At 40.5% G+C, this 26,047-nt stretch overlaps 1 protein-coding gene across 1 annotated transcript in view; it reads left to right on the top strand.

Moving 5' to 3' along the window:
- Window positions 1-1,412: 1,412 nt before the first annotated feature.
- Window positions 1,413-26,047, top strand: part of Nalcn (sodium leak channel, non-selective) — a 297,987-nt gene continuing 273,352 nt past the window's right edge. The window contains exons 1-2 of the mRNA XM_051161012.1: window positions 1,413-1,478; window positions 22,944-23,090. Of these exons, the coding sequence (XP_051016969.1) occupies window positions 22,983-23,090 (108 nt within the window). The 5' untranslated portion in view covers window positions 1,413-1,478; window positions 22,944-22,982. The remainder of the gene's footprint in view (window positions 1,479-22,943; window positions 23,091-26,047) is intronic.

Here is a 26,047-nt window from a genome sequence, read left to right as displayed (position 1 = left end):
TCTTATAAAAATCTTGGTATTAAAATGCCTTATTATTATGTTTTTTTGTGTGTGATTATTCTAATTTATAATCATATCCCCAAGAGTGATATACCATTATTTATTTTTAAAAAAACAACAACAAAAAAACTAGCAATAAAGTAGTATTTAGGTTTAAAAATGATAGCAGAGACAGATGATCAAATGAACCAGTAAAAAAATAATAAATTAGTTATGGATTTACCAGTATTGAAATTATTTTTATTATGAAAATGTTTTAGCCCTTTGTCTAAAGTACAGCTTTTTATAGAGTTGGTCATTCTGAAGTTTCCAGAAATTTGATGGAAAATACCCTCACTTTTCTATATACTGTGAAACACTAATTATTAACATGGCCCTTTAAGCAACCACAAACAAAAATTTACCAAAGGACAACAGAAACAAAGAAGCAAAAAACTTCACAAACTACATAATAGGATTGTGAAAATTCATTTGTGTGTAAAGGTGGTAATTTAAATATACAAGGCCAGAAAATACATGGAGAGAGAGAGAGAGAGAGAGAGAGAGAGAGAGAGAGAGAGAGAGAGAGAGAGAGAGAGAGAGAGAGAGAGAGAGTTATTTTACTTTTGTTGCTAGGGACACAATATTTTGTGATAGGCAGTTGTTCGTTTAAGCGTCTCATTTGATTCTATATCCTACTGCTGCAGAGCCAACTATAAAAGGGTGTGTGTGTGTGTGTGTGTGTGTGTGTGTGTGTGTTTGGATTCCTGCATGATTACATGTCAAGATGAAAACATTTAAGTAAACCTTTAGGAACGAGAGAGGGCAGTGGAAGGTGTCTCCTGGGTCCGCACATGGTATTTGAGATGCAAAATGCCCCTACATTCATTCTACTGGGATTCCTACTCTTGTAGACCCCAACTTCAGGCTATCTTGGTACTGCAAATAGAGTACATGGCAAACCATGTATGAACATGGCAACATATTCCAAAGACTGAAAATGTTACTGATGTATTTATTATTTAGCAATGTCACCGTCAGGAGTGGTCCTAATTAGCAACCTTACATAAAGTAGGACCATAGGAGCACACTCTGGGGCTTGCAGGCCTAGAAGAGCAGCCCGAGAAGATTGCTCAGCTGTTGCTGAGAGACTGGCTGCAGGCAGAGAGAGGGAAGCCACCTGCAAGTACAGACCCTGGCACTGGCCGCCAGCTGCGGCGGCGCTGCCTTGAGCATCCCCTCTCTGTATCTCGCACAGCAAAGCTAACCGCAAAAAGGCAAGCTAATAAATAAAAGCAAGGCCAGGACCCCCGCCGCTCTCCCCGCGCCCCTCACCGGTACTGCAGACGCTATTGCGGGACTAGCACGGAGCTGACTGAGCCGCCGTAGGTGAGGGGCCGCGTCCCCGCCCGCCCAGGCCGGCGCGCCCAGCGCGGATCCTGCCCGCCGGCGCTGTTGCAGCCCCTGCACCATGACCGCTCCGCGCCCTGCGGTTACAGGTTGGTTTAGGCCGCGGCCCTGGAGGCTGCAGCGTGGCGGGCACCCAGGCTAGTGCAGAAGGCCGGGAGGCGCCTGGTTCTCCCTTCGCTGGGGCCCAGCCTGGGGAGGGTTTGGGAAAGCGGGAGGGCGCGGACAACTCAATCTGGGGCGCGCGGGGAAGAGACACTGGGAGCCACCGTGCGCCCTCCGGATCCGTTCAAGGTGCTCCAAGGCCAGCAGTGGGAAGCCCTGGGCTGCTGGATGGGGCCTGCCCAGCCGGGGCATCCAGCAGGTGCTGGAGGTGGGGGGAAGCAGGTGGCTGGGGGTGGGGCTGATGTGCATGGAGAGGCTACTGAGCTGGCCTTGTCTGCCTCTGGCCTTCACCATGGTCAACCCACAACGGGGAGGAGGGGTTGGGAGGTACCTTTGCTCCATCAGCTTTTGGGAAGGCCTTCCTGGCCTTATCCCACCCCATGATCCTTAGGACTGCTGTTTGCTAAATTGCCCTCATTTTATTAATTGGCCTGGTTGAGCAGCTGTCATTAGGGTGGCCTGCAGGAGCAAGCAAAGTCTTGTCTTGCCATATCCACTCCATTTTGCCTTTGAACCTTGAGGAGCCCAGCTTGGTGGGCCTGGCTGGAATCACGAAGTGGGCCCAGAACCCTGACCCCAAGGCTAGGTATTTCTCTGACTTAAATGTGTCTTTGAGAAAAACATAATATCCCTGAACCTGGACCCTAAGTTCTTTACGATAGGAAAAAAAATATTTCAGCTCTGGGCCCAGATTTCCAAGGACTATATTGTGAAGGGTGTGTGAACACACACACACACACACACACACACACACACACACACAGAACCTTTGGAAGATTTTAATCTCAAGGCCCAATTTCCCCTGTGGGAAACGGGAAGTAAGGTCCCCTTGTGGCTTTTGTTTCTGTTGTTGTTAGCTTCTCACATGAGATCAAAAATTAACAGGTGGATATTTCTGCTTTTGTTTTTAAATAGTTTCTGCTGTGGCTTCATGTTACCTACCAGGGAGAGGAGCAGGGACTGTGGTAGTTTCTAAACAGCAGGTGTGGCTTTTTTTTTTTTTTTACATCCGGACTGTCCAACAATCCAAATAAGAGTCACAGCTTCTCAAATCTCTACAACCTCAGAAATTAATTTCTGAATTGTTTGGTGTCCATTCAGTGCTGTACTATGTTGGGTATTCCAGTTTCCTCTGATATAATTTTGACCCAGCTGTTGATAGAACCATATTAAGGAAAGAGCTTTGCCAAGTAGCTAAAAATGTGTGAAGGGCCATTGGCATCTCTTACCTACCCACAGGTGACTAGTAGGCTGTCGTTGAAAAAGATGGCATTAGAAGTACGATAAAAACAAAACCATGGTTTTTGAAATGGTAATAATGTAGTTATAACTTTGGGCTTGACGTGCAAGGATATTAAAAATGGGACATGCACACTTAAAAGAAGGAAGCCTATCAGAATAGAATCACTTGCTCACAGTCCAGTGTGCTGAAGGCTATATAATGTTTCCTTTTCCGTCGTGGGTGGCTGTGTGTCCCAGTTGCTTTTTTTCCTCTTACCTGCATAAAGTGTGACTGTACGGGTCTGTCTGTGTGTATCTGTGGAAGAGCATACTTATCTCATCATTTGTCAGTGCTGTTAAGATAATTTAAGACTTATATACCTGTATGAAAAAATGAGTCACGTGCAGATTTCAAGTTGTAAGGAAATGTTCAATCTCACCCATAATATCCTAACATAAGCCAGATATTGAACCAGGATCTGGGAGTTCTTTGAGGGCAAGAAATGGGCCCAGCCCCTAAGACTCTATTAGGAAATACCCACACTGGTCATCACACAGTGAGAAGTACTCCATTGTGTTTAGAATGGGAAATTACCCTTCTACTCATGTGAGATTTTTAGGACCTGAATGCCTGTCCTGTCATGTTAGTCTTACCTGTGTTAAGGGCTTTTCAAGAAGCTCTGTGCCTTTGCAACTTTTTCCTGTAAAGGCATTTTAATTTTTTAAAAAAATTGTTATTTTTAAAAATATTTATTGTATTTTTTGATATTATAATTACACCATTTCTTCTTTCCCTTTCCTCCTTCCAATCCCCCATATACTCCTTGCTTTTTTCAAATTAATGGCCTCTTTTTTCACTAATGCTTACATACACACACACACACACAGACACATACACACACACACACACACACACACACACACACACACACACACACACCTAACTATAGCCTGATCAGTCTATATAATGCTACTTGTGTGTATGTTTTCAGGTCTGACCATTTGCTATTGGGTAAGGATTTGGTGTGTGCTTTCCTGGGGAAGACTGTTTCTGTCCTCTCAGCACTCCTTAGTTGCCTGTAGTTCTTTCCTCTGTGGTGAGGCCTTGGGCTTTCTCCTGTCTACGTTAGCATGCCTATTGCTGTTGTCCTTGTTCAGCTTATGTGTAGGAACTCATGGTGGTGAAACCAAGTAGATTTTTTATTTTAAATAATAAAGGAGATAGAGTCATCTACACGGTGGGGAAAGAGGTATCCAAATAATTTTTAAACAAGTTAATACAAATGATTGCAATAATCATGTTTTTAGTAGCCTTGTAAAAATCGGAACTTTACATAACTGTGGTCGTAATGTTAATCAGTCTTTACGCCTTTGGCTCCACATACTATTTATGAACATACTGTTACATGCTTCTGTATAGTTGGCTTACTTTAAAATCTGTAAGGCTGTCTAGCACTATCCCCCAACAAACATAGCCTCACTGGATAAATTGTTACATCTGTGATTGGATACTTTTTGCTTCTACTTTTTCACCACTATAAGAAATGCCCTGATACACTATGGAATACTACTCAGCTATTAAAAACAAGGAATTCCCAAAATTTGTGGACAAATGGATTGAACTAGAAATGATCATAATGAGTGAGTTAACCCAGAAGCAGAAAGAGTTCAATGGTATATACTCACTTATATCTGCATACTAGCCCAAGGGGCATGTCCCATGAAAGCCTTCACTAACCAGGAAACTGGGACAGAGGGGAGGACATCCTATTGGGATTCTAGATGAGAGAAGCATGGGAGAATAGCAAAGTAGAAGGATCCAGAGGGTCCTAGAAACCTACAAGTAGAACATTATGATAGGCAGATTTGGGCCCAGGAGTCCCGCTCAAACTAAGGCACCAGCCAAGGACAATACAGGCCGTAAACTTCAAACCCCTACCCAGATCTAGCCAACGGACAGGACATTCTCCACAGTTGAGTGGAGAGTGGGGTATGACTTTCACATGTACTCTGGTGCCCCATATTTGACCATGTCCCCTGGAGGGGGAGACCTGGTGCCACTCAGAGGAAGGACAGCAGGTTACCAAGAAGAGACTTGATACCCTACGAGCATATACAGGGGGAGGAGGTCCCCCTCATGAACAGTCATAGGGGAGGGGAGTAAGGGGAAAAGGGGAGAGAGGGAGGAATGGGAGGATACAAGGGATGGGATAACAATTGAGATGTAATATGAATAAATTAATAAAAAATGCCCTGAAAGGAAATAATGATACATTAATTAATTTCTATCTTAAGGCCTTTTATTTCCTAAAAAAAGTTATTAAGAATTGTGTTCTTAAGAAAAAAAAACATGAACTTTATGGATATATGCATATTTATCCAAACACATGTATAAAATTTAATCTCCTTTTTAAAAATTTCCTCTGTAGTGATGTGTGTGTGTGTGTGTGTGTGTGTGTGTGTGTGTGTGTGTGTGTGTGTGTGTCTGTGAGCTTATGTGTCCCACATGTGTGCAGGTGTTTGTGGAGACCAGAGAATGTCAGATATCCTGGAACTAGAGGTCGAAGAGGTTGTGAGGCGTCATCATGCAGGTGTCGGGGACTGAACCTAGACTGAGGCGTCATGCAGGTGTCGGGAACTGAACCCAGACTGTACGTGCTCTTAACTGCTAAATCATGACTTCAACCCCATAAAATATAATGTTGATATATATTGAATTCTGTGCTTTAGAAAAAAATCTGCCATTTTAAAAACATGTATGAGTGACCTTCTCTCTGAAAGAAGAAAAAAATAATGACTTAGTCTTATGGCCTTTGTACTATTTAAAGACTTGTAAGAAGTTCTTCTGAAAACCAAGTAATAAAATTGAACTTCTATACTAAAATCAAAGCTGAAAAACCATAAAATTTGAAATCTGAAGAGAAGTAAATGAATATGAGAGTTTTTAGACAAAATGGGAGTGAGGCTCAGTCTAATTTTGTTTTCCTTTTTTGTTTTTTGTTGTTTGTTTGTTTGTTTAGACTTCACAGAAGTGATCAAAGGAATTTTTAGTGAAAACTGCACTCCCAATTTGGGGAAGAATATGAACATAGATCCTAGAGTTTAGACACCTTTTGGGTTGAGTCCATAGAGATGTTGCAGTTTATAGCTGGCATGGAAACTAAGAAAGAGAAATTCCAGAAAAGCCCCCTAATGCTAGGGCAGTGGTGGCTAACACTGTGCACTGGATGTGGGTGAGATAAGCTTTTCACTTCTGAAGCCCCCAGCAGGTCCCAGGGCAAGTGGAGTTGGTTAGGCCAATGGAATATGCTCATTGGTCAGGGACAGAGCCAGCGAGTCCAGAGCATCCGCAGGTGCAGGGAGGTGGCAGAGGAGGGTTAGAAATAGAAGAAGCCAGAACCCTGTAGCCAAAGGAGTCATTTGTGGGGAAATCAAGAGGGAAAATTATATCCAATTATGCAAAGGGAGGAGATGAAAGGAATACTTTGTCTGCAGAGAGGGTTGCATGTCTGGGGGGCAGCCAACAAAGACACACACACATGCTCTTCCCGACCAAGAAAGCGGCACGAGAGGAACACAGCCATATTTTGTAGTGAAATAAGATCATTTTCCCTTTTTAGATTAAAAAAATCCAAATACACAGATCAAAATAGATGATCATGTTGCAGTAGAAATAAATAAAGCAGAGCCAACATCTACATATAGCCTGGCGAAGACTGAATCTGAGCAGGAGAAGGAGACTAGCCCAACAGCATCCTGACCAAGTGTTTGCTTCTTTAAAATTAAATGTATAAAAATGGATAATTCATGCCGACTTGATACTCTCTCTCTCCTCCAAGTTTTATCTATAAGAAGTGAAACAACATCCCTAAAATGAGTAACTCTGAAAATATTACAGGACAATTCTCTTAGAGACGTGATGGAAAAAATGCATGCCGAGCTACTGAACACAGTGAGGCCGGAGTATATGAATATCAGAAAAATAGTTAAACCAAGAGAAAGAAAGAAAGCACTTACAGCAGTTATAGTTGCCATCATGAATAAAGCTAAGAGTGCAGACTGCAAACATAGTTTTAGCATTATAGGATGTTTAGCTGGTGTTGCTGATAGCTATGAATGGGGAAAGACATAGCTTGGAGAATTAGTGTCTTCTCGGAGTTCTGTGCCTTAAAAGGTCAGTAGGAATTAACATTTACTCCCAGGTTAAGAAGTAGCAAGAATGGAACAGTAAGAACTACACAGAGAAAGGAAAGATAAAAATTAAAAGTGAAATCATGGGCAAGTCAATTATAAAGTACAAAAACCTCTAGATCAAATGGATAACAAGAGCTATATTATTTCTAGTTTTTAGTGTATGTTAGTATTTTTGCATATATTTATTGTGTGTAGTAATGGGTTTCTTAGGGACAGTTTCTAGTATATTGTACTCTCTGACCATACTTACCCGACGGCCCTTTTCAACTCTTCCTTTCCCCAAACTGGCCTCCATTCTTCTCCGTCCATTCATGCTTTCATATACAGGCAGTGAGTATGTTATGTACATACATATGGTTTTATGCATCTACAAACAACCTGGGGTCTACAAGTGAGAGAAATGTGATCTTGATTTATGGGCCTAGCTTACTTTGCTTAATATGATGATCTCTGGCTGCACTTATTATCCAGCAAGTATGTTTCATTATCTTTACGACAGAATAAAACCCCATGGTGTACACAGCACTTTTTTTTTTTTTTTTTTTTTTTTTTTAATTTTAGCCATTGGTCTATTCACAGACACCTGGGCTGATTCCATAGTTTGGCTATTGTGTTAAGCGTTACAATAGGAATGGCTGGGTAGACATCACTGTGGTGTGCTTGTTTAGAGTCCTTTGTTTTTATTCCCAGGAGTGTGTGATTTGGTTGTAGATAGTTCTAGTTTTACACTGTTGAGGAGCCGCCGTACTCTTTGACAATGACCTGAGCACCTTTCATTCCCACCAGCAATGTAGTGGGTCCTCTGTCTCCTACCCTTGCTAGCATTTACTGTTTTCTTTCTTTATTATTGCTATTGTCTGGAATAAGATGGAATTCTACTATAGCTTTAATTTTCATTTTCCTGATAGCTAATTATATAGAGTATTTTTTCCTCTGTTGACAATTTGTGTTTTATATGTTGAGAATTCTCTTCATTTCATTAGTGTGTGTATTGATGGGTTGTTTGATTTTTTTTTTTTTTTTTTTTTTTTTGCATCTTAGATTTTTCTTTTTCTTGAGTTCTTTGTAAATACTAGATACTAATCCTCTGTCAGATGTATAATAATCTATATTCATCAGTAGCAACTGTTAGAATGTCAGGAAATAAGGCTGTTATTGGAGAAACTAGATGATTTGTTGGTAGAAATGAGGATAGATGTGGATGACAATAGTAACAGTAAAAATAAAGTCCTAACAGAGTTGGTGACCAAAGAGATTGAAATGGGATGGAGCACAAGTTGTGTCTCTAAGGTAATAGGGTTCTGAACATTTTTATTAGTATTTTGTCATGACTTCAAAAACAAATTACTTATTTTTTTAAAGCATAAGTTCAATTGTTTTAGTTGTTATATTTTAACAGTTATCATAAAAACCCACATATAATTTTGAATATCACTTCTGGAGTAGAGGAATATTTTAACAAAATGATTACTTAATACTTTCATTGAAAATAATTTTCTGCAGTGTATTCTGATCAAGGTACCCTTCCCCCAACTCTCCTCACCTCCCACCCAAGCAGCTACAGGTCTTTTCTTTATCTCTCTAGAAAACAAATACATTCTAAAAGCACAGATTGTTGAATTCTACAACAGCTAAAATACAAATTTGTAGAAACAAGATAAGTCTTTCATGTTCTATAGCCAGTAGACATTAGTTGTAAGTCTTTAATAGAGTTTAAAAACTAAACAATATAAAACTGGAGCATACAGAAACCTTCTAAGCATGAAACATGGAAATATATTCAATCAGTCTTTCCATGGGCTAAAGCACAGAAATTAAAATGTATGTTATAAATGAGAAACTAAAGAAAAATAAAACTTGCTGATTTAGGAATAACTTTGCTTGAATTATTTTCATTTCTCTCAGCTATATGTGTTTGTGCGTGTGTGTATGTGTGTGTGCGTGTGTGTATGTGTGTGTGATGATATTGATATTTAATGGAGAAAAATAACTTCCCCTGGTGACCTTTAAAGCAATTTCTCATTTAAAATATTTCTTTTATTTAAAATAATTGTATTGTCTGAGAAGTTCATGTAATATATTTTAATTGTATTCACTCCCTTTACTCCCCTTACAATGCTCAGATCTACTCTCACTTTCCTATCCCCAACCTCCCGTCTTTAAAAAATACAACCAGTCAACTTTGTGCTACTCAGATATCCCTCATAAAGTCATCTACTAAAGTACAGTCAACTTACCAAGGGTCACACCCTTAAGTAAAAGTGACTCTCTTTCCTAGAAGCCACCAGCTACTCAGAGCTCCCTGACTGGTGAAAATGTTTGTGAACCTCTTCCACACCCACCTAGAATGTTGACCGTTTTAATCTTGCACACGCAACCGGGGCTCTTTAAGTTCAGGAGTGCAGCGGTTGGCCCTGTCGTGTCCAGAAGATGGCTACATTCTGGTCCTCTTCAGCATCCAGCTCTTATAATGTTTCCCCTCTCTCTTCCACCGTGGTCCCTGAGCCTTGTGACTATGGCTATGATATAGATATACCACTTATGGCTGAACATTCTACTGACATTTATCTCTGCCTCTTGACAAGTGTGAGTTCCAGCATTAACCACTATCCATTGTACAAAGAAACTTTTCTGATGAGGTCTGAGAGATGCACTAAACTATGATTATAAGAATTTAGAAGGCAGTCCAATATTATATTGATTTATGAGAATAACAATAGTTGGGTCATGTCTACAGCCTGTGGACTCCTCATGGATTCTTGGCCAGATGTGTTTCTCGTGCAGAGCAGGCCTCAAATCCAATCTCTATCAGCCCAGTGAGGTTGGTTAACCCCACAACATTTATGACACTAATGCTCCCAGGGCGTATCTTGTCATTACCATGGTTCACTGGAGTTCACAGCTTACTAAGATGTTGGGGACTTTTTCTTTTCCCTCAGCAGGCTGCATAGATAGCACTTACCTTCTAGCACTATGAAAGCTAGACAGGAAGAGGAATTATCCACGCCATTACCGTCATGAGTTATCCTGATGGTTTCTGTGCTGTGACTTCCCCTTCCCCTTGAATTATTGGTCTGACGTGTAGTGGAGACCCTCAAAATAATAGTGCTAGCCGTTGCCGTTGCTTCTGATTTCATACCAGAACTTGGTAGTAATACCTTATGGCCGAGGAGACCGCACAGGCACGTGCTTGCTGTGGTGTGCCTGTGGATGTTAAAAGGCATCTCTCAGAAGTCAGTTCTCTCCTTGTAGGATAAGAGCAGCTTCTGAGACTGACTGCATGATTAACCTGTGCTGGTTCTTACCTTGGACATTGTCTTCTTAAATTATTCATACACCTGTGTTTTATTCAGGATGCCAAAGAGTTAGATATGTGTGTTCTAGAGGAGACAGCAAGTACAGGTTCAACATGTTGACTGAATTTAATGAGCAAAGGCTGGGAGAGGATACACAATCTCCATGACTTCCTTATTCCTCACTTTGTGGTCAATAGGAAATCTAAAATCATCAGATCTACAGGAGCATAGAGTAAGATGCTGGGTTCCAAGGAACAGAGCAGGAAGAAATTGGCAGGGCGGTTGCTAAGTGCTGGTTATGAAGTTCATTTTTGCAAAATGAATAAATCTTGGAAATCTGCTAGGGCATTGTTCCTATAATGAATAATATCGATTAACTAAAGCTTTATTCAGAGGAAATGGTTTATCTTAAGTATTCATGCAGTATAAGATAATTTTGAACACACACACTCATCCATATATTGAACTACTGGAGTGAAACCACTGCCTTACGTACCTTAGGCAAGTGTCCTACCGCTGAACCACTCCCTCAGCCCTGTTTTTACTGTCTGCTTTGAGACATGGTCTCACTGAGTTGCCAGTGCTTGCCTTCAACTCACTTTAAAGCCCTGCTGCTTTGAATTTGTGTTTTTTCTGGCTCAGGCTCCTTAGTAACTTGAATATTAGGCCTGCACCACCATGCCTAATTAATAGATTTCTTTTGTGTCGCTGTTGTTTGCTTATTTGATTTGTTTTAACTGCAGTGTCGTGTGTAATACAAAAACAGACTTGTTTCCTCTCCCCCAGACACACTATGCTAGTTTGGACACATACAGTTATAAGCCAAAAGGAAACTGGGACATTATAGTTTATTTTGAATTCTTTTACTAAACCCAATGTCAAATTAAGTTGAATTTTCATAATTTAGACAACAACAGAAAAAACCTTCAAATCCTTGGTAAAGTGATTGCATTGCTTTTAGCATCATTTTAGAAAGAACCAGAGGAAAATCATATGCCGCTGTTCTTTGAAGTTTAGGAAGTAGATACAGAAAAAAAAAAAAATCGAGAATTCACTTTCTGTTTCTAGTCAGTATGTTGGAAAAAGACAAAGAGAAAGGGAGCGTCTGTCTCTGAAGATGGAGCCTGGATGAGCTTGTCTGCTTCTGTGTGGCCACTCACCTTGGGTGGCCTGGCATCCTGTTTGAAATGGAGACGATGACAGCAGTCTGCTCTCACAGAAGGACATCTGTGTTAGTGAAGGTCAGGACACAGAACATGTACCCAAGAGAAAAGCTGCATTTGGGAGACAGAGAGGATAAAGGGATATGGAGGGGGGAGAGAGAAAGAGAGTAAATAGGATAAAGGAAGGGAGAGAAGAAGAGAAAAATATCACATACAGCCAAAAATCAGAAAATACTTTCATACAAAACTAGACTACAAATTTGTTTGCCTTGGGATTTTGATGTGCACACTGAGGGTAAGAACCTCTTCAGAGAGACAGCAGGGACTAGGAACAACGCCTGATTCACAGCAATGTCTCAACAGTTTTCCTAGCCATGAGGTGAAAAAATAAAGGATCTTGTAACTACAGTGAAAAGCAGGAAAAAGGAGAGCACAGCTGCTCTACTGTGACCCCCAAGAATGGAAGTTTCTGGCACGTCTCAGTTCTGATAACATGATGCTCTAATGCCCTCTGTGATGTGGCCCAGGAGGGCTGTAGGCTGGGGGTCAGAGAAAAACCACTCACCCTTCGATCTCCTCTCTACCAAAAGAGAAGAGTGAGAGGAAAATGGTGTAACCAGCTTTAAAAAAAAACCCTGAGCAGAGGATGTCTGTTGGGTTGAAAGGAGCTTCCTGAGAGAGCTGAAGAGCCTGGCATTTCAGAGACAGGCTTCAGGCTTCATTCGGGTGTAATCACAGGGGCTGAAGTGATCTATGCAAAATCCTGCCCCTAATTCATGACAAATGATCTTACCAAATGTAGTGGTGTAAAGTTTTGTTTCTTTTTATTTTTTTAAAATAATTTTTAAATTTTGTGTGCATTGGTGTTTTGCCTGTGTGTATGTATGAAAGTGTCAGGTTCCCAGGAACTGGGGTTATAAGTAGTTGTGAACTGCCATGTCAGTGCTGGGAATTGACCGCAGGTCCTTTGGAAGAGCAGCCAGTGCTCTTAACTGCTGAGCTATCTCTCCAGCCCCCAGTTTAAAGGTTTAAAAAGCATAATTTAATTGTAAATGAGCATCATCTAAAACAGTACCACTCTAAGCACATATGATGTCTCAGGGGTAAATGCACTGCCAAAAAAAAAAAAAAAAAAAAGCTGGTGACATGACTTCCATCCCAAGATCTCATGAAAATAATGAGGCAACTAATTTTAGAAAGTTGTCCTCTGGACACATTTGCCTCAGAATTTTATTCTATCCAGTGTGGATGACACTAAGACCTACTTCAGAAAGATGGCAGGAGGTGTGGCTCATTGCCTGGCTTATAGCAAGGTCTCACCAAGTGTTTGTTCTCACATTTCAGCAGAGAGAGAGAGACAGAGACAGAAAGAGAGAGAGAGAGACAGAGAGAGACAGAGACAGAAGGGGGGGGGGGATAAAGGAAGGAAGGAAAGAAAGAATCCATAATGTCCAGTCTTCTTTTTCTTCAAAAATATAAGCAGTAGTTTATGAACCATTTTTCCTCTTTAAGAAACAATCAAATGTATAAACACACATCTTAGTTTGACTTTTATTTCTGTGAAGCGATACCACAATCACAGCAACTGTTATAAAGAAAAACATTTAATTGGGCTGGTTACCATCCGAAGGTCGAGTCCGTTATCATCACGGCCAGAAGCATGGCAGCATCCCAGAAGCATCCTTGGAGCTAGAGAAAGAGCTGAGAGTTCTACTTCTTTTTATTTATTTGTTATTAATTTATTCAGATTACAACTAAATTGTTATCCCATCACCTGTATCTGCCCATTCTTCCCTCCCTCCCGTTTTCACCCTATTCCCCTCTCCTAGGTCTATGACTGAGGGGGACCTCCTTCCCCACTATATGGTCATAGGTTATCAAGTCTCATCTTGGTACCCTGCTTATTCTTCCTCTGAGTGCCACCAGGCCTCCCCACCAAGGGGAGGTGGTCAAATATGGGGCACCAGAGTTCATGTGAGAGTCAGGCCCCGCTCTTCACATAACTGTGGAAAATATCCTGTCCGTTGGTTAAATCAGACCAGGGCTTCGATGTTTACTATTTGTATTGTCCTTGGTTAGTGCAATAGTTTGAGCAGACCCCCCAGGGCCCCGATCCACCCATCACAATGTTCTTCTTGTAGGTTTCTAGGACCCTCTGGATCCTTCTATTTCCCCATTTTTCTATATTTCTCTTACCTACAGTGCCAGTAGGATGTCCTCACATCTATCCCAATCTCCTGGTAGTGAAGACATTCATGGGTCACTGGAGGAGTTCTACATCTTGATCCACAGGCAGCAGAAGGAGACTGAGACCCACTTCCTCCAACAACAAGGCCACACCTCCTAACTGTACCATTCCCTATGGGCCAAGCCTCTAAACACATTAATCTATAAGGGCCAGACCTATTCAAACCACCACAGTATATGAGCAGTCTTGGGAGCATTAATCTTTTTTTTTCTTTCACTCAAGGTCACTTTGGGAAAATGTATTGCATATATCTCTGGACCTCAGAACTGCTCCTTTAGACTTCTCAGTGTGCAGTCATTCTCTCTTGGAGGGACCAGAGCAGTGTACCACCTCTGGAGATAGTATAGCACTTCATTACCAGAAACTGCTAGATAAGACAGTCATCAGGCAAAGAATGGATCCGATCACCTCCTATTAAAGAACAGTTCTGCTATTTTATTGAAAAGAGAACTTAAATTTTTAATTTAGTGGTTCTGTGAGCTGCATTGCCTTGGCTCACACAGTAGGGCAGCTTTATTACTAGGGCTCCGTGGTCTGTAAAGGGATTCTTATAAGAACTGAATGAGCTAATGTGTGATATAAGGGCAGTGCGTTGCTTGCATTCACAGGAGAGCTTTTTTTGTGTGTGTATATGCTTGATTCGATAAAAAATAAACAAAAGATGTTCCAGTGACAAATACAATTCATTTACACCCCTCCTCCCCCACAGAAGAGACAGCGCATGGTACATAATGAGCCTCCAATAAACATTTAATTGAAAAGTGTCTGTTTTTGCATGGGAATAAACATAATCAGGAAGGAAATGGACCAAATAAACTCACTATTTTATTCTGGAAACTTTTGTGTTTCACATCGTGATTGCCTCACACATATGTGGGGTGGGGGTTGTTTTTAGGTTTCTCTGTATGTGTGTGCATTTATGGCTCTGAAGCTATTTACCTATAGTTAAACAAACATACCTACTGAGAAATAACATTAGGTTTCATGTCAAATTTTGTCCCTTCTTAAATAGTTTTGACTATTTCGAAAAAATAAAATCAGTAATTAAGCAGCGAGTAAACAAAGGCCACTGGGATTTCTGGGTTTGAGTTTCATGAAATACTGGGCCCTGCACACTAGGCTGTGAGGCCTCCAAGATGTCTGGAAGGGATGGTAGCGGACTCCAGAGAAAGCATGCTAGACTCAGCTACTAGGCCGGCAAATGATCTGGTCTAGGAGAGGAAGAGGACTTTTGGCCGTTGGACCCAGTGATGGGATGGACACCTGGCAGAGCAGAGAGAAGTGTGGGCTCAGAGGCTCAAGGGCCCGCCTGTGCGTTGAAGGTGGAAGGGAAGCCAGCGGGCTAAGTGAATAAGCATGAAACAGGGCAAATGGATGCCGGATAACAGACAATGAGACAAAAGAAGTGGTAGGATGTTTTCCCCTAACTTAAATAATGGCATAAAACATAAATGATGCATGCATTTTCTGGAAGTGGGAACGTCTTCTGTCTAAGAAGGACGTTGGCAAAGAGAAGTCAAAGGCAACAGAATACTGGTTGTCCCTATTCCAGGACCCAGAACTGGCTTCCCAGTTTATCCCCATTGTCTTCAAGTATTTTCATTGCGTATTAAAGTATGGCAAAGATTTAAATGTGAAAGGGGGAGGAAGGTTGTTAGAGGGGCTTGTTCAAACATGAGTCTTTTATATTCACTTATTTGTGTGTGGGTGTTTTCCTGGACGTATGCATGTGTGCCACATGCGACTCCAGGGGCTAAAGAGGGTGGTGTGGATGCCCTAAGGCTGGTGATCCAGACAATTGTGAGCTACCATGTGCACTCTAGGGATTCTAGATTCTAGGTCCTCTGCAAGGACAGCAAGTGCTCTGAATTACTGACTCATGTTTACAGTCACTCAGACATCAGTCTTAATGGTTTTATGTTTGGGGTTCTGTGGCCATATTATGAAAAAAGGGGGGGGGGTGGGAATTAGAGCCTTGAAATAGGAGTTGAAGTTGCAATGCCCAAACCAACATATTGGTGGCATCAAATTCAATTATCTCCCAAAAAGTGCAGTGACACTTTTCTCATCTACATATCCAATGAGTGCTTTTCCTGAAGCCCAGTGGCTGACACACAATGTGCACTTAGAAAATGACCGAGTCCCTAGAATTGGAATTCCTGAGGCTTTAATATTTGTCTCTAATGTTATTTATTCACTTCCCCCTAACTTTTCTATAATGAACTAGCACTGTTTGTGCTGAGGAAAATGAAATAAAACAAGCTGGTACATCTAATCATTTAACTTGAAGCTTGAGTGTTTCAAAGCAGGAAGAGCCTAGACGGTACATTGCCCTCACCTGATATTACAAAGGCGTTCTGAAGCCCAGGGGTCAGAGGGCAGACATAGCAGTAAGGTGTAGAAGAATGAGAGCTCCAGCAGGTGGAGGCTTGACTGGTGCATACGCAATCAGTGGGAGAGATTTTCTTTCAATTGATAAGCTGCTCTCCCTTCCCACCTACCCGACCTTTAAGTCAACTGTGTTACCTGTTGTGTCTGGAACGTGTAGCACTCAGGTATTCTGGGAAGAAGATTAAGTACTGCCCACAAACAGTTGTTTTGTTTTTGCTTGTTTGTATGGTTTGGGGTTGTTTTAAAATTATCTGTGTTATCTGTAGGCCTGGCTAGCAATCAAGAAAGATACAAACACTTATTGTATCTTAAAATAGCCTCGGTTAACCTGGGGCAGGGCAGATATCAATCCTCTAAACTACCTCCCATAGTGGGGCAGGCATGGGATCCCTGTCCCAATCCCATGCCATCTGTTTCCAATAACTTCTATTCAGCCACCTCCCATCCATATCCTAAATACTTGCTAATGTTCTTCATCTGGGCCAGATTCTCCATCCATGCCAGCCACGTGCTTCTCCTCCAGCTAAGGCATGGCGGCCTTCCTCTCCTCTCCTCAGGTCCTTTCTCCTTGTGGCAGTCTTTTTTCTTCCCAGAATTCATCTCTCTCCTAGCCCCACCCAGCTCCTTTGCCCTGCCCAGGTGGGATGGCTTTTTATTAAACAAAAGGTGGGTCACAGAGACAACAAACAGTAATTAACATCAAAATACATCAGACCATCTCCCAACAGTTTGGTTTGGTTTGGTCAATATAATTGTGTAACAAGAATGGAGGAATAGCTTTAGAAAGCAATGATGGTTGTTCTCCCAAAGGCATTAAAAGTAGGTGTGGAGTTAGCAGTTAGAGTGTGTTATTTGAAATTTACTCTCTGATTTATTTATTTATTTATTTATTTATTTATTTATTTATTTATTTATTTTGCCCAAACCGTAGCAGAGCTACAGAGCTACTCAACAGCAGTACACAGTTAAGTGGGTGTGTGTTGGGTGAGATAGGCAAATAATTTCACATGTACTCATGAAGACTGCAAAATTTGTGCACATCAGTAACCCAAAGTAGTGGTCTTGATCCTGTGTCAGCAGATCTTGCCGCCTAACGAAGAGAAAAGAGATCAGTGACTTTTGCCTTCTTCGGGGATTCTTATATAAAATATGTGCTATGACTTTACCAAACTGATGTTTGTTTAAACTTTGATCTTTAAATAATAAATCTTTCAGCTATAACAAATTACACACAGACCTTTAGAAAATGTTTTTGAGTTAAATATGGTAATTAAGATTAAGGGATTGGCAACAGACAACAAAGTGGACACAGCTGGATAAAGAATGTGGAGTAGCTGAGACAGGCTGGAGGGTGAGAAAAAATGGGGCCTTTAGCCACCTGGAGTGGAGCATGTGGGTGCAAGCATGAAAATAAATGTAGGTAAAACAGTGGGATTCTCTAGGAAACATGAATTTAGATGAAGCAGCTGATTTCTAAACTCAAAGTGTCTTTGTTGTCCCTGCTGTGCGCTCAGCACACGCTGTGGTGCCTGGACAGAGTGAATACATAGCATTTGCTGTGTGAGTGACTAGTGAATACATGAATGAAGGAGTAACAGGGAAACAAGATAAAAGCTGAAGTTCCATAACCTGTAGAAGTGTTCACATCACAGTGGTCAGTTCAGGAGGCTAACTAGGAAGAGGGGGAGGAATTGTCTTCCCCAGGAAAGAGCACAGCAGCTGGTTAGCTGGTATCAAAATGCCAACCCTGAAATATATATATATATATATATATATATATATATATATATATATATATATATATATATGTATTCATGTAACAACAATTAATGAAGAGGCTATGGGTTTGGTATATGGAAGGGTTTGGAGGAGGGATATAAGAAGAAGGAAAAGATATTATAATCCCAAAAAATAAAGTAACTGATAAAAGCATAAAAAAGTAATCCATGAACATGGTCAATCTTTTCATTTATTGGTGTCTCCTTCAATTTCCTTAACCAATGTTTACTATTTCATTGTGGAGGTTGACTATCTCCTTGGCTAAATTATTCCTATATATTTTATTTTATTGGAGATATTATAAAAGGAATTGTTTTTTTGATCAATTTCTGCTTGCATACAGTAATGTTACTGGATTTCTGGGAGGTTTTTGTACCCTGTAAATTTATAATTCATTTAATAAATGAGTCCTAGCAAGGTCTTGGCGGTGTCCTGCAAGTTTTCTATACAGAGAATCATACAACTGCAAACATGGACCATTTACATCCCTGCTTTTCAACTCAGGAGAATGCTTTTCTGTGTCTTTATTTCTCTGCACAATATTCCAAATAATTTTCTTAATGTCAATTTGGACAGTGGTGTGATTGTCTCTTTTCAGAGAAAGTTTTAAGCTTTTAATCATTCAACATGATGTTAGGTGTGGGTTTGTCATATTTGGAATTCATTATGTAAAGAACATTTCTTCCATACTTAATTTTTAGTTTTATTATAAAAATTTAATTTTGTTAACTATTTTGTATCTAATATAATGATATCATGTAATTTTTATTTTTTATATAAAGGTGAGGACATAATAAAATGCTTCTACGGGGTCTTGAACTATACTCAATGGAAGAGCCTTTGCCAAACCTGTGACAGTATGTAGGGTCGGGGGAGAGAGTTCATTGTGACACCACAGACAAATAAACAAACAGAAGGAACCTCAGATTTGAGATCCTATGATCTGAAAGGTAATTAGTAACAGTAATTAAATGAATTGGGCCTTTAAATGACTACACCGTGGCTGGCTGGATAGCTCAGCAGTTAGGCCGCTCTTGCAGAGGACACAGTTTCAACTGGTTTATAAGCAGTTGAACTGGTTTATAAGCTCTCGTCCCATGAAATCCAACATCATCTTCTGCCTTTTGGAGGCATCAGATATGCATGCAGTGCACAGAATAAATGCAGCTAAAACAGCCACTCTCACACACAATTAAACTAAATAAGTCTTTTAAAAAGGTGCCACTGCTGAGGCGTAAGATGAGTGTGTCTGGGACCTGGAGGATTCGGAACCGAGCAGCAAGAGGAAACAGAGACAATCTGCCACCATCAATTCTGTCAAGTTGAACTGTGTTGTTGCCTTGTATCAGGCAACATGGTTCAGTGGTAGTGAGACATTAGCTGTGGGTAACAGACATGGAAGGCATTAAGAAAAGCAACTGGGGTAGACAGAGGAAGACAATCTTGTAAACCAATATTCAGAAGATACAACATTTCAAATTCCAAGTCCTATAGCTCCAAGAAAAGAAATTGAACCAGTGTTGCAAACAGCTCATAGTTAAACAACAAAACTGAATAATTCCATTTTAAATTTGAAAAGAGGGCAGAAATAAATAAGGAAAAGATGGCAATACATTAAGCTTGCTGACATAGGTTAACTGTACTTTAACCATTTAATGAAAACAGCTAAGCAGAATATGTTTTCTTGCTGAGTTGCTGTTTTCTGAGTAAGAGATGATGCGACCTATCCCAATATTAAACTATCTAAACATCAACTTGTAATAAGTGCAAAAGGCTTTTGAAAGTCACGTCTTTCAAACCTAGCACACTGCCTTATCAAGAATACTTCTAGAAACAAAAAGATATATTGGCTTACTAGTACATAATAGTGATAAGAAAAAAAATACACAGAAACAATTTACATCAAGATAGAGAGGTCACCTAGGATACTTAAATATCCACACAGGTCTTTATCACGGACATAAAAGTCCTCTGTGCTCTGTTATATTGACTGAACATGAACACAGGTATTCAACAACACTGAGTGCAAACGAAAATTGATAAAACCAGTGGCCGTAGATTTATATGAAAATTTTTTGTACATTTGAGACTTGAATGTATTTTATTGCTTGAAGTTTTTCCTTTTATTGAAAATAGATTATTTTTCTCACTTAGCATATAATGGTTACTCTCCCTGTATTCTTCACCTTCACCTCTGAATCCAGATTCATCTGTTTTTGTCTCTCATTAGATAACAGACATCTAAGGGATCATAATGAAATTAAATTTAAAAGAAAGGAAAAAGCGCTGACACAACATTATGAGACAAGAAACCTCCAAAGATGCTGTTGAGTTCATTTTCAGTTGGCCATCTACTGCTGGGCATGCAGCCTACCATTAAAAGTAATTTGTTTCCCCAGAGAGACTCCCCAAAGAAATTAAACTTTTATTTACAGGCAGGCTACCAACTGAATATTGACTCTGGATTAGAGATGAGGTAGATGTCCTCTTCTTTAATCCCTAGGACCCCGTCTGGTGCAGATCTGTATGGACCCTGTTGGTTTTTGAGACAAGGTTTCTCTGTGTAGCCTTGTCTGCCCTGGACTCGCTTTGTCCACCAGGCTGGCCTCAAACTCACAGAGATCCCCCTGTCTCTGCCTCCCTGAGTGCGGGGATTACAGGCATGCACCACCATACCCAGCTTGCTTGAGTATTTTATGTGCTACTCAACTTGCAGTGATTCTGGAGCTACTTCAGAAGTCTTAAGGTGTGATTCTTTGGAGTTTGGACAGATCATTTCAGATTTGGTGATGTGTTGGCACCAGTTGAAAAGCATTTCCATGAGTGGAAGCTGGTGCTGTTCAGTTAGACTCTAACTGCTTGGATGTATCAAATATAGCCAACTGGATACTTGATAAAGCATGTATATTTCTGCAGGTAACCAGTCAAAAGACATTTTTTTCTTCCGGTAGGATATTGGAAATAAAAGGCACATTGAATTCACATGTCCATCCACCTCTGTCTCTGTGGAAAACTGAGAGGAGTTAAGTCTCTCTAAAAACTTTGCTTAATATTTTAACATCACTGTGCAACCATTCTAGTCCTCCTTTGTCATCTTAAAGGATTTAAAAAAATATTTTGCAATCACTCTCTGCATAAGTAAGCGCTTGCCATTCAAGAGATATCTCAAATTAAGGTTACCAGATGTGCACCCCACACCCCACAGTAAACCAGAGAATAAGCATTATTTGAATATTTTGCATACATTTACATGAGATGTCAAGAGTCTCTAACTCCAATTATGTAAAATAAAATTAATTAGTGAAACCTACTGCAAAGCCCACATTTAAATTCTGTGTTCAAAGTAGCAACAGCTTGCAAAAATACCTAGCACTCTTTAAAGACAAGTAGCTTGATTTCTTCTGGGAACAGGAATGTTATAGAAAGTCGGCTTCTCAGAAGGACCGAGGTGCATATAGCGAAAAGAAGTGGACCATCAAACACAGAGAAGAATATTCAAATTTTCTTTGTTCTGAACTGTATTATATTTTCTTTCCCGATGAAAATTTCAAGTGCATATACTTACACTCCTTGAAAAACACATTTGTGTTCTTCTGTCTAAGGGGAGCTATGCATTGATGAGTTTTCTTCCTCTACCTCCCTGCAGCATCAGGCAATGAGTAAGTGGATTTTCCTGGTACTGAGATGGCTCCATTTTACGGTTCCTTTGCCATCTCCTGCCTGGTGAGTGCAGTCTTCTGTCGCCTGCCTTCAGCTGTGCTCCTATGAGTGCCGAGCGCTCCGTGCCCATCTCTCGACACTCGGAGCTTTATAATCGTATTTGGCTTGTTCTCAAACTCGCGTTTGCTTAGTTGGTTAAGTTGTCACTTCCCTCAAGGCTGGAATTTCTTATGCATACATAAAACATCAAGTATTTCTTCTGAACCAGGCGTGATGATAGCTCTTGTGGTCCCAGTACTTGAGAGACAGAGGCAGCAGGATCCCTGACTGTTAGAAGGCAGCCTTGTCTACATAACAAGTTCTAAATAAGCGAGGCTATACAGCAAGACTCAACCCTGTCAGTCCAGTTTTAAAATTGAATAAAACGCCGCTACTAAATGTGTGAAGCTTATCTAAATTCATCACATTCTTTCCTTTCTTCGAGACTCAGTCCCATCTGGTTCTCCTTCCTTCTTTAAATCTAGAACGCATTGACATCTTACTGTGCTGCCACATTTGTAAAAGGCTGAATCCAATGTAATGTTTATACTGTATACAGTTTTGCAAAGAAGTGAGAAGAGAGCAGCAGAAAGATGGCCACAGTTTCAAATCAGCCAGAGGAAAATAATGTCTGAAAAACCAGAAACAGATAAACAAGGCACCCGTGTCTTGACCACAACGCTTCTTATATCGTGCTGTGCTTAGTTGTCATTTGATGGATAGTAAGGCCCTTGTTAAGTATCTGCTAACTTCAGAAGGTAGTAGCAGGGCCCATAGGGTGGTGACGTATATAACAGGGTGTATACAGTGTGGAATTGTGGAAACGGGGCAAGCCAGCGTCCCGGCTCCGTCTTCAAGTGCAGTTGAAGAAGAACTGACTTTAGAGGAACAATGAGACTTTAGATGGTCATGGGTTCAAACAGTGTCAGAACTTCCAACTGCTGGAGCTTCCTCCCTCTTCTCTGTGGTCTTCAGCCCTCCTGAGAGAGACGACATTGGGAGGTCATCTCGGGGTTATGGGAAGCATGTGACTAACACATTAAAATGATAGGGGAAATCCCTGTTGTCATGGCCATGGTTGCAGCCCTACGAAGCAAAGACATTTCTAGCAATATGTGTTCCTTGTGAGACAAGACATTTTTTTCAGGCTGTTTTATACCAGTTGCTCTAAGCTATTTATGAAATACATAAGGTTATCTATTGGATTGGAAGGAAAAAATTGGATTTTACTATATCAAGTTCATCTTGTTCTTTTTCTGTGTCTACGTATGTGTGTTTGTTATATTCAGCATGACAGAGCATGTGTCTGATCTACCGGGGCAGAACTCATGCTTGAAGGACTCGGCACGTTTGGCATGGAGAGAAGGTGGCTAATAAAGCATTCTCTTTTCCTTTTGCCAGACTGTGGTTTTGTACCTGCCTTGCAAGGCTAACTTCAGCATGCTCAAAAGGAAGCAGAGCTCCAGGGTGGAAGCCCAGCCGGTTACTGACTTTGGTCCCGATGAATCTCTGTCAGACAACGCTGACATACTCTGGATTAATAAGCCAGTAAGTCGCCTTTCTGAAATTTGGAAAAGTGCATCCTGAAAAAAAAAGGAATTTTATTCATAAATTCAAATTTTATGTTGGCTTTAACTACCTGTTTGAGCTTCAGAGGGAAGGGAATGGATCTCAGAGTCTAGTGGTTGGGTTGGGGATGACTCCAATTTAAGAGATGAGGAGCTGCTGTGAGTGTCTCCCACAGGGAGATAGACAGTGAAGGAGGTGTGTCCTCTGCCTTCCCACCCTTTTCCTACTATGGGTACACTAGTGTCAGATCACACAGTCTAGAGATAATACCACCCCCCAGGATGACCCAAGATGACCTACCACTCTTAACCAAATGTTTTCTTTATATCACTTTCAACGGTGATTACTTAGGTGAAAAGGTGGAAGAGACACTCTCCATTTCCAAAGAGTCTACTTGGACTCCAACCTTGTGACTCAGAACATGTGCCTGGTGTCTCACAAGTTCATGCATGCTGAGCATGACAGGAGAACTGCTGTGCCGTGTATCACTACATGCTTGTAGGGCATAGCGATTGGGGCTGAGCCAGGAAGTTCACTCTTAAGTCCTGGGAATTCAGCTACACACAGCAAAGTAGGAATGGCTCCCGTATTAAACTCAGGGTTTCAAGTGTGGACTAATGAGACAAACTGACCTGGGGCACTCTCAGTGGCTGCCCCTCTCCTAACCAGGGCAAGGATGGTCAGGCTGGCTTCCTCCTGGCTAGCTTGCTCCTGGGAGACTTCAAAAGTCAGCTCATATTTGTATATTGTGCTCTCTAGTGACATCATCCTTCTGCTTTTCAATTGTTGAAACATCCCTGGGACTCCCTAAAATGCATTTGCCTTACACTGACAGCTCTGTGTGGGCAGCCTCTCTCCTGGCCAGCAACCACCTATTTCCTGTGTCTTATATGATCTACTGCAGCCTTAGAAGCTGCCTTCTGCTATCCTGTATTGTCTGACTTATTGGTATTCATACCTTTTACTCATACGGTCTGGCCCTTAGGGTCCTATATCATCCCCTTGAACAAGCTAAAAACCCCTTGTCCATTAGGGCCACCTGAATTTTTCATCCTCCTCACTTGCCTCTTCCTCAAACAGACAGAATAAACGTCTCTTCTTTCCACTGACTCAGTTTTAGATTTGTCAACTAACCCTGCACAGGTAGACACACACAGACACACACAGAGACAGTTAGTTCTCTGTTCTGTACCCACTTTTGAGCAACCACAAAATGAAAATATTTGAAGATAACTTGCATCTATAATGAACGTGTGTGTTTGTTTTCCTTCTAATTCTTTTAGAAAGAGATCAGTAAGCTGGATTTTATATAATTTTAAGTATTATGAATCATCCTAAGGTGATTTAAACTGTACCAGATTATATATGTAAGCTCTATATAAACACTACCCATTTGTAGGAGGTACCCAGGACCTCTCACATTTGAGCATCTGCTGCAGGGACAGATATTGAGGGGCAGCCATATATGTGTAATATCTTTCTGCAAACTGCCTATGCATTGACTCTACTTCTATTTGAGTGTTCTGGATGCATAGTAGCTCTTCTACTTATATTTAGAGAAATAAATGCACTACAAAATAAACTTATCACTAACTTTCTCTTCATGTCTAATGCATTCAAAAATTCCCAAGAACTTTGGAAGATGGACTTATGGGTGCAACCCCAGAGGCACTAACTGGAATTATTAATGACTAACTATAATTCTTCAAACTCAAAAACAGTTTGTTGTGAAATAGCCTATTCCTTAAATCTCGTGATAATTACATCCATTATATTGGAGGAGTCCATATAAGGATGAATTTATATTCTGGCATTTATTGAAGGTTTTTTTTAATTTCATGTTTGAAAACTTCAGTATATCAGCCCTTAAAATACATTGAAATGTGTGTGTCCTCTGTGGTGTGGAGTTGCCGGGCTATGTTTTTATGTAAATATTGTTATATTGGAATCCATTCATCGCCCTAAAGTGTCCGAGTCTTCTCATATTTCTGTCAATCATTCTTCATCTCCAGCTTAGAGGCTTGCTGGGTTAAGGAGCTGCACGATCCATCTGTTATCAAACTGTAGCCCTGAAACAGGAGTATAAAATTAGTTAATTAACATGAACACACACACACAAACACACACACATACACGCACAGATACAAAATATGTATGTCCATGATGGTAGTCAATAAATACTTAAATTATGTTCAAAAATTGTACACTGAGTAATTCAGTAGTAATATTAATTCTGAGAGGTTAGCACTTAGATACAATTAACCTTTTTTATCCTGGGCATTGGTTTTCTAATGAAAGATTGTATGCATGTTCATTAAATATACAGCCATTTTTTTTTATTTTTATTTTCTTCTTCTTAATTTAGGGTTAATTATAATCTTTAGACAGTAAATCGATGTGTGTCTAGCATTGCACAAAAGTTAATTTTAAGTTTTAAAAGAAATATGTATAGAAGTTTTAAAAGAAATATGTATAAAGTGTTTTCTCTGAAAAACAAAAGAGAGAGAGATGGCTACGCACCTTTTTTTCTACAATGATGATTTTAGAAATGATTTTTAAATGCTTTAAAATTTAGTGTGTGTGTGTGTGTGTGTGTGTGTGTGTGTGTGTGTGCATGCGCACACACACACACACACATGCAAGTGGAAGTAGAGGTCAGAAGACAACTATTTGAAGTTTATTATCTCCTTTAACAATGGGTTTCAGGGATAGGACTCCAGTCACCTGGTTTGTATGGCAAGTTCAATCTTACTGGCCCAGAAAAGTGTTTTATGTAGGGGTGCTATATTCAATAATTTTTAAAGCCCTGTATATAGAAATGTCCTATGCTCAAGATCAATTCATTTGAAAAATCATTTATGATCTGCTATGATAGATCATTTTGCATGATACTAGGGAAGGTACAGTAAATAAAGCATGGCTGCGAATTCTGGGTG

Source organism: Acomys russatus, chromosome 18, assembly GCF_903995435.1.
Source record: "Acomys russatus chromosome 18, mAcoRus1.1, whole genome shotgun sequence".
Lineage (NCBI taxonomy): Eukaryota > Metazoa > Chordata > Mammalia > Rodentia > Muridae > Acomys > Acomys russatus.
This window is presented reverse-complemented; position numbering and strand designations above follow the sequence as displayed.